This window comes from Echinops telfairi, unplaced genomic scaffold, assembly GCF_000313985.2.
Source record: "Echinops telfairi isolate 266 unplaced genomic scaffold, ASM31398v2 ScPeMD7_2010;HRSCAF=2546, whole genome shotgun sequence".
Classification (NCBI taxonomy): Eukaryota; Metazoa; Chordata; class Mammalia; order Afrosoricida; family Tenrecidae; genus Echinops; species Echinops telfairi.
Genome location: NW_022105908.1, coordinates 22,196,109 through 22,206,111, shown reverse-complemented (window position 1 = coordinate 22,206,111; position 10,003 = coordinate 22,196,109). Strand labels below are relative to the sequence as shown.

At 47.8% G+C, this 10,003-nt stretch overlaps 1 protein-coding gene across 1 annotated transcript in view; it reads left to right on the top strand.

The window, feature by feature from the left end:
* Positions 1-10,003, top strand: part of NLRP1 (NLR family pyrin domain containing 1) — a 58,776-nt gene that overhangs the window by 24,155 nt on the left and 24,618 nt on the right. The window contains exons 6-7 of the mRNA XM_045293324.1: positions 5,486-5,656; positions 6,109-6,192. Of these exons, the coding sequence (XP_045149259.1) occupies positions 5,486-5,656; positions 6,109-6,192 (255 nt within the window). The remainder of the gene's footprint in view (positions 1-5,485; positions 5,657-6,108; positions 6,193-10,003) is intronic.

Sequence of the window (10,003 nt, the reverse complement as noted above, 5' to 3'; positions counted from 1 at the left end):
ATGGGGCTCTTACAACTCTTATAACAATCCATACATCAGTTGTACCAAGCATATTTGTACATATGTTGCCATCATTTATTTCTAGACATTTACTTTCTATTGAGCCCTTGGTATCAGTTCCTCTTTTTTCCCTCCCTCTACAGCCCTCCTGTAGTTCTTTAATGCTTCCTCCCCTCTTTATTATGACCCCAGTTCTACCTTACAAATCTAGCTACACCAGAGCATGTACACTGGTACAGATAAGAACTCTCAACACACAGAATCCAGAACAGATAAACCCCACAGGAAAAATAATGGGAGTAGCGATACCATGAGGCCAGGGGGAAGGTGGGGGAAGAACAGGAGAACCGATCACAATGATTGACGTATAACTGCCACCGCCACCGCCCCCACCCACCCACCAAGGGGAAGAACAACAGAAACATGGGTAGAGAGAGACAGCGCACGGTGTAAATGAAAATAGTAATAGTGTGTGACTTATCCAAGGTTCATGAGGATGGAAGGTGGGAGAGGGAGGGGGAAAATGAGCTGATACCAAGGTCGCAAGTAGAAAGAAAATGTTTTGAAAATGATGATGGCAACCTATGTACAACTATGCATGACACAATGGATGTGTGGACGGATATAAGAGCTGTAAAAACCTTCAATAAAGTGATTAAAAAAAGGAAAGAAAGAAAATGAGCCCCTCAGTTCGGAAGGCACTCAAAATAGGACTGAGGAAGAGTAGCCTTCTCAAAGTCGAGTCGACCACAGGGACACGAATGGAGTAAACCGTACGAGAGTCAAGCCTTGGGGACCTTCCTTTGCTGATGGCTCACAACTCCAAACGAGAAGAGGAGCTGCAAAATCAATAAAGAACTGGAATTTGGAATGCACAAAGTATAAATCTAGAAGAAGCAGAAATTGTAAAAAATTCAATGGCATGCATAAAAATTGACATTCTAGGCATTGACGAGCCTAGTGTGGACTGGTATTGGTCACTTTGAGTGAGAAAATCATAGGGCTTTCTATGCTGGGAATGAAACAATCAAGAGGAATGGCATTGCATTATTCGCCAAAAAAGACTTATCAAGCTCTATCTTGAAGTACAATGCTGTCTGGGATAGGATCGTATCTGTCTGCATTCAAGGAAATCCATACAAGACAACTATGACTCAAATTCATGCACCAGCCACAAAAGCTAGTGTTAAAGGAATTGAAGAATTCTACCAACGTCTGCAGTCTGAAGTTGATCAAACTGGCAATTAAGATGCGTTGATAATTACTGGTGATTGGAATGCAAAAGCTGGGAACAAAGGGGAAGTTGGAGTCTTTGGAAGATAGTGTGTTGGTGACAGAAACAAAGCCAGAAATCACATGATAGAATTTTGCAAGACCAATGATTTGTTCATAGCAAATGCCTTTCTTTAGCAACACAAATGATGACTGTACACATGAATTTCTCCAGCCAGAAGACACAGAAATCAAATTGACTACATCGGTGAGAAGAGAATATGAACACGCTCAATATCACCTGCTAAAACCAGGCCAGGGGCTGACCGTAGCACGGTCCATACGCTGCTCGTGTGTAAGTTCAAGTTCGGATGAAAGCTGAAGAAAATCCAAACAAGTCCACAAGACACAACACAAAATACAACGTTGAGCAGATCTCGTCTGAATGTTCAGAACATCTCAAAAGCAGATTTGGCTCATTGACTACTAATGCCAGAAGACCCGAGGAGCTGTGGGAGGACGTCAAGACATGGAGAAAGCAATAGGTCATTAAAAAGACAGGAGGGAAAGAAAAGATCAGTGTGGATGTCAGAAGAGACTGAAATGTGTTCCCAATTGTAGAGTAGCGAACTTGGAGAAATGATGAAGTCAAAGAGCTGAAAAGAACATTTCAAAGGGCAGCTCAAGAAGGCAAGGTCATAGACGGTGGGGCCAGGGCGTGGCACCCCATCCAACTCTACCGGAAAGCACTCCTAAAGGCCAACAAACAGTCCTTGAACTGAAAAAAAAGAAGAGGGCAAAGTCAAATATTAAAGTGAAATCTGCAAAGATCTAGAATCAGAAAACTAAGAAGGAAGAACAAACTCAGCACATCTTAAACTGAAAGAACTCCAAAAAAAATTCAAGCCTTGGGTTGTAATATTGAAAGACACTATGAGCAAAACACTGAACGATACAGGAAGCAACATTAAAAGAGGGGAAGGCTACACGGCATCCCTGTACCGAAGAAGAATTCATCAACGTGCAACCATTTCAAGAAGGAAGAATCACTGGCACTGAAAGATGTCTGAGCTGCACTGAACACATTAGCCAAACACAAGACTCCAGGAGGTGACGGAATACCAGTTGATGGAATACTCGAAGCACTCGCTCATCTACTCAGGAAATTGGGGAGACAGCTATTTGACCCACTGATGGGAAGAGATCCATATTTGTCCCCATTCAAAAAAAAAGGGTGACCCAAAAGAATACAGTACTCAAATTACGGAAGAATATCTTTGACATTGTATGCAAGTGTTATGCTGCTGAAGATAACACAAAAGCACACCCTCCCTTCTTGCATTGCCTCAGTCAGTCGTGATTTCCGTTACTTCAGCGTTCCCACCTGGATCATTTTCACAGTTACATGGGCACCCAGTCTTCTTGGGACAGCCCTCTTTGGTTCCCAGCTCTTCCACCCACCTCGTGTGGCCTGGCATTCATGGCTGTGTCCACCTCCTCCACTGTAGAGGAAGTGACAAGCCCAAAGCCTGCCGTGTGTTGGGGGTTCAGTTCTCTCATGACCAAAAGACCCCGCGCACACGCTCATCTGTGGTTTCAAAGCGCCACCCTCCAATGGAGAGCGTCCCCGGCTGTTGGGTTCTTCAGATGACTGGAACATAAGTGGAGAGGAAGAAAGGGCTGGAGAACCTAGCGATGCTGCCTCCACAGTGTCCCCACGCAGAAAGCCCTCGGCGTGGTCTTTTTATGGGAGTTTTATGGGCACAGTGATACTTCAGGGCAAGTGTGTAGACCCCCAAAGGTGTCGAGGGGCCTTGTCTCAGCATACACACCTGCCCAGTAGATGCCAGGTTTCCCCTCCCATCATGCCTCAGTGTGGGCGGGAACCCATTCCCGTTTGGAATGCCTCTCCCTCCACCCCACCCTGGAGAACTACTCATCCTTCAAGGCTTACGTGTGTTCCCTTTCCCCCAACCCATTGTCCCTTCCCTTTGGCCAGCTTCACCACGCAGCTTCACCACACTCCTCACTCATTCACTGCCTCTCACGGGCTCACCAGATCCACCCACAGCTGATGGGAGTCCGCTTCTCCCCACCAAGAATATTTCCAGAATGTGCCAAGTACCTGGAACAGGGGTGGGTGAGCGGCTTGCCCCTCACAAGTCAGCACTGGCATGTGCTGTGGTGCTGCCGGTCCAGGGCAGGGCCGGCAACCACCATGCCCTACCCCAGGATGCCGCAGTCCACACACAGCCAACCTTACCATCCCACCAGGGAGAGTGCCCATCGGTCAGTGGACCAGGGTAAAGACAACAGTAAGCAGTGTCTTCCAGCTTTACCTTCAGATTCCATTTCCTCAATACGGCCTTTCTGCCAAATACAGGTTGCAAATCGCATCCCCTCTGCATGCTGGAATCCCCCTCCCGCCGCTCCCACTTGGAGAGCAACTCAGCATTCCACGCCTTCTCCTCCAGCCCCATTATCCCTTCCCCTCCGTTAATCTCTTTCCCATGCCTCTGACTGCACCTGACCCGTCCATCACTCGTTGAATTTCATCATGTGTTTACTCTGTAGCGTGTGGGGTTGCCAGGAGTCAGAACTGACAACAACAACAACCTGAGCTTGGGTTTTGTTTGGATGTTTGGTTTTGTTCATATGTCAGATGGAATACCACCACCACCACCAACAACAACAACAACAACAAAAAGAAAACAACGCCCCGCCATGGATCCAGTTCTGACTCAGGGTGACCCTGCAGAACTGTTGGCAAGACTGGCACTCCTCACGGGAGTAGAAAGCCTGGTCTTTCTCCCACGGAGCATCTGGTGGTTTTGAGTCGCTGACCTTGCAGCTAGCATCCCACCCCATAACCACTCTGCTACCCGGCTCCTGACGGAGTACCTGAGGAGGGCAAATGGATAACACACTGGGTTGCTAATGAAGACGATTCAAGCCCACCAGAGGCTCCTTGGAAGAAAATTGGGGGGGCACAACTTCTGGAGCACGGCTTTTAAAACCCCTCTGGAACAGAGCAGGGATGTGAATCGCTTTGCTCTCAGAGGGTTGGAAAGTGGGGGATTGCAGATGCAGTGAGGTTAAAATGTAACCTCGTCTTTTCCTCGCCCTTGTGACCCACCAGAAATTTGTTCTCGTTTTTCACGTTTTCTGCTGTCTTTTCTCTTGAGGCTTTTCTCCGTTGTACTTTGTTATTGTGTTTGGGTCTTTTTGTTTGTTTGTTTTTGCATGTTTTCCTGTATGTGAAGTCCAGGATTAGGTCAATCTAAAGAGACAGTAACTACATTCATGATTTCCATGGAGTGTGGCAGGGGAGGTTGGACGGAAATGAGAAGCTAATAACAATGAGTGCAGGAAAGAAGAAAATGTTCTAAAATTGATTATGGTGGTGATTCTACAAGTCTTCTTAAGATGAGTGAACTATTAAGTTGTATGATAGTTGAATTATATTCCAATAAAACTGTTAAATGAATGAATGAGTCATCCCCTAAAACCCAACGTTGGCTTTTTTTTTTTTACTTATTTTTTAACAGCCTGACTGGCATATGATTCACATATCATATAATTCAGTAGTTCAATCAGAGGGGATGCACCAGAAGTTTAATCTGTGTGTGGACCCTGCAAATGAATGGGCTTCCACTGTCGTCCATCGCATTCTGCAAACCAGGTGCTCATCGTTTAAGCGATGCGATCATTCCCTCCTTCAGATTTGGATTATATTATTACAATCTTCGGATCACACAGGCTGGTGTTTCTTCCATGTGGACTTAGCTGACGCCTCACTTCAATGGCTGCTTGTTTGAAGGCAAGACTTTTAGACCCCAGATATTATTCTTTCGATCAGGAGAGATTTGAAAACTGACTTCTTTATTTCTGTCCCCCGAGATACTGGGTCATTCTGGGGATCTGGAGGGCCTTGCTGACTTCCTCCGGACCCACAGATGTGGTTAGCACTTAGACTCAGGTGGACACATGGACACGTGCATGGTAATCCTCTCAAGTTGATAGGGTGAGTGGACAAGATCCGTGGGAATCACACAGTGAGAAAAGGAGGCCATCAGCGTCTCAAGGAGCAACTTGGCCACAAGAGGGAGCTACAGTCTCCCACATTATTCCAAACCAGGCAAGGCTTCCTCTTCCTGTGAAGTCACCCCCGGACAGCCAAGGGTCACACCTTCTAAAAAGGCAGACCAGACCCCAGACACAGGAGGGAGCCCTCGGGACAGTGGCTGGGGACACAGGTATGTCTCTCCTGCAGGCTGGTCAGCTGTGGTCTCACGTCCAGCTGCTGCCAGGACCTGGCCTCTGTGCTCAGTGCCAGCCCCAGCCTGATGGAGCTGGACCTGCAGCAGAATGACCTGGGAAGACTGGGGGTGAACCTGCTGTGCGAGGGACTGCGGCACTCAAGCTGCCAACTCAAGCTCCTATGGTGAGGCCCTGTGGATTCTTCTGGGCAGGGGTAGGGGAGCGAGGCGGAATGGGATGGGATCAATCCATACAGTTCAGCCTGGCTTCCTTACCAGTTCCTGTATCCATGCTATGTGAACCAAGGTGGCTAATCAGTGTGGAGGTGTAGAGAAGCCCAGCCCCCTCCGCTAGCCCGAGAACCCCCTCCACGGGTGGCTGGGACCTCCATGGAGTCGGTACCACAACCCGACTTCTCCCTCTGCCACATCTCCATTCCCTCCCACTGGGGTTGATGCAAGGGCCCTCTCTCATCAAACTCTTCGTTCTAATCGCCATCCCAGATCCAGATTCCCAAAGGACCCACCCTGCAGCAGATTTCCTGCAGCGGGTGGCAAATGCAAGGTTCCTGGGCCCTGAGGCCCTCGGGATCATGTAGGCCATTCCAGGAGAACCAGGCTTCCTTTCTCCTTACAGGCTGGACCAGGCCCATTTCAACGATGAGGTGGGTGAGAGGCTGAAGGCCCTGGAGGAGGAGAAGCCTGAACTGCTTGTCACCTGGTAAGAGGCCCAGAACTCCCTCCCCAGGCCCCACCTGGGGCCGTGACCATGCAGAGTGCAGAACCCCGAGGTAGGGAAAGAGACTCGTGGGGACAGACTGACAGACCTGGGGGGAAACCAAGAGTCCATGCAAGACCACAACAGCCAGAGTGAGCTTTGTTTTCAGTTTGTTTCGTGCAAATGCTACCGGGTCCCAACTCTGCTTTTAAACCTTCCATGAGTCTTGGGAGCCCTGGTGGCGGGATCAGGTAAGCGTTGGGTTCTAACCAGCCAGCGGCTCTGCAGCAGGAGAAAGATGTTCCCGTAAAGAATCACAGCCTCCAGATCCCTGTACACGGTCACTGTGGTCTGGACTCGACTCCAAGGTGGTGGGTTTGTGTGTGTTCATTACCCAGTGCTGCTGTCACCCGAATACCACAAGTGGGTGGCTTTAAAGCAAAGGCACGAATATACTTTCTCCGGATTTGCAAGACCAGATGTTTGAATTACGGACACCAGTTGTAAGGGATAATTCTCTATCATCTATCTCTGACGACACTGGAGGTAGAACCTGGTCTCAGTTTCTGTAGCCCTGGCTATAGATCTTAAAGTCCTCAAACAAACAAACAAACAAAATGCCTCACGGAAACGGAATCACTTTTTACTTACAACAACGCTGCGGAGCAGGCCAGAGCTCCCCCTGTGGGTTTCTGAGGCTATAAATCTATCTTTATGGGAATAGAACGCTTCATCTCCCGAGGAGCAGCTGGTAGGTCCAAACTGCAGACCTTGTCGTCAACCACCCAACCCATAGTCCACCCCAAACCCCAAACCCAACTCACTGCCACCCAGTCGAGGCTGACTCATAGTGGCCCTAAAGGACAGGGTGGCACTGCCCCTGTGGGCTTCTGAGACTGTAACCCAATTTTTTTAATTTCATAAATTATTGCTGTTAATTTTTTTCTTAGGAATGTGTCCGTTTTTTCTAAATTTGTTTACTGTTATTAATCATTTTATTTCCAAATCTTATGACAATCCATCATTCAACCGTATTGAGCACACTTGTACAGAAGTTGCCATCGACCTTTCCAAACCATTTTCTTTCTACTTGAGCCCTTGGGATCAGCTCCTCTTTTCCCCTCTCCCACCCTCATGAATCCTTGATCAATTATATATTTTTATTGTTATTTCGTATCTTACACTGTCCATTGTCTCCGTTCACCCACATTTCTGTTATTCGTCCCCCTGGGGGTGTCGTTATATCCAACCTTGTGCTGGGGTCCCCCTTCCTCCCATGTCCCCCTCCCACCATCCCCCTACCCTCACAATATCACTACTCCCACTATTGTTCCTGAGGGGTTCTTTTAATAATCGTTTTATTGGGAGCTCTAACGGCTCTTACAACATCCCATGCATCAATTGTATCATGCATATCTGTACACAGGCTGCCATCATTATCTTCTAAACATTTACATTCTATGTTGGCCTTGGTATTGGCTTCTCTTCTCCCCGGCCTTGTGGCCCTTGGGAAAATATAAATTATTACTGTTTTCATATCTTACACTGACTGCTGTCTCCCTTCACCCACGTTTCTGTTGTTTGTCTTCCTGGTTGGGGGGGGTGTTAGATGTCAGCCATTGCAATCAGTTCCCCCTTCCTCCACTCCTCCACCCACCCTCCTGATATTGCTACCCCTATTTCTGTTCCTGAGGGATTTACCTGTCCTGAACTCTATCTATTGAGAGCTCTTATCGGTATCAATGTGTGTACTCCAGTCTAGCCAGATTTGTAAGGGTCATGGTAGTGGGGGCTGGGGGTGGGAAGCATTCAGGAACTAGAGGAATGATGTGTGTTTCTTTGCTATGCTGCACCCTTGTTGAATCATCCCTTCCTTGTAACCCTTCTGTGGAGGGATGTCCCAATTGTCTACAAATGGACTTTGGGTTTCCACTCCAACCCCCCTCTTTCACATCGATACAAGTGTTTGTTTTGGATCTTTTGATACCTGATCCCATCGACATGATCACGCAGGCTGATGTGCTTCTTCCATGTGGGCTTGTTTGCTTCCCTGACAGATGGCTGCTTGTTTAACTTCAATCCTGTAAGACCCCTGACACTATATCTTCTGATAGCCAGGCACCATCCACTTTCTTCACCACATTTGCTTATGCGCCTATTTTGTCTTCAGCAATTGAGCTGGGAGGGTGAGCATCACAGAATGCCAGGTTGTTAGAACAAAGTGTTCTTGCGTTGAGGGAGAGCTTGAGCAGAGGCCCGAAGTCTGTCTGCTATCTTAATACTTAATATAAAAATGTATGTACCTTGACCCTTTCATTATAAATTAATATATTTACATGTATACATGCCTATAGCTATACCTGTATAAATAGCTCTTGCCTCCTAGTTATTTCCTGTATTTACTTTCACCCTCCTCCTGCCCCACTATCATGCTCACCCTCCATTGGGCTCTCAGTAATCCTCTTGGATACATTGCACTTTATCAAACCCCACCAGGCATTATACGCCCTCCTATTCATCAATTTTAGATCACTTGATTTTCTCTTGTCCCTGAGTTTGTTAGCTCCCTGCTCCCCCTCCCCACCGCCTCCTCTCCCATGTCCCCCTGGGACCATGCATGGGTCCCACTGTTTTCTCCTTGGGATTGTTTGTCTTGCCTATCTTATACAGATTGGCACAGAGTGAAAGAAAGAAAAACCCAAACCTGATCAATAGTCCCAGATTTGAGTTAGTTAGTTTATATAGACTAACACAAGGTCTGTCTTAGGAGTGTTTCCAATCACATCTGATGAGGTGCAAGCCCTGTCCCCTGGGTCAGAAGCCTACTATCAGGACTCCTCAGGGACTTGGCGACTTTGCTCCCCTTGCTGTACCGTTGCACTCCCTTCGAGCTTTGCCCAGCTGTGCATGGGAAAGACCGGGCACTCTGTGGGTCTCGTGGCGGGCCGGTCCTGTGTTCCTCTCTGTGCATTGGCTGTTCTGAGCAGGGATGTCATTCCCGGGGCTTGGTGGGCCATGATGAGGTCCATACTCTCTCTCTCTCTTTCCCTCTTAGTTTGCACCCCTGTGGTCTGGACAGACCCACCTCTCTCCCTGGGCTATATCTTCAGTGCTGTCCTCTGTGGTGCATTCTTCTGGGGAGGGCTCAGCATAGCTCAGTTTGGGCCTGGCCTTCCATCCTCTCTGTTAGTTTGCTGCTCTATGCTGGTATGTTGCCCTTAGGGATTGGAGCTCCGGGATGGGGTCTGATCCCCCTCTCTCTTTCTCCTAGAGACATAAACAACAAATTAGTGCCCTGTTCCCCTATCACCCTTGGGGTTTTGTGTGTGTGTGTGTGTGTGTGTGTGTGTGTGTGTGTGTTTTCTCTCTCTCTCTCTCCCTCTCCCTCTCCTTTTTAGTTGGCTGCCAAATGCATCCCTGGGTTGGGTCAGACCCCTGCCAAAGTGCCTGGACCTCAACCCGGGATTGATGCATTAAGTAGCTTATCTTCTATGTCCATTGTACTGTTGAACTTACCACAGTGGACTCGTGTTATACTTGTCCTTTTGTGCTTGGCTAACTTCGCTTAGCATAATTTCCTGCAACTCTTCTCATGAGACAATGTGCTTCATGCCCTCATAGCTGCTTTTTAGAGCTGCATAGTACTCTGTTGTATGTATATACCACAGATTTTTAATCCATTGGTCAGTTGATAGACATTTAGATTGTTTCCAACTCTTCGTGATTGTGAACTGCACTGCCAGGACCATTGGCACAGAAGTCTGGTCTTGGTCTGTTGCTTCCTTCTTCTGAGTAGATGCCCAGTAGGGGGATT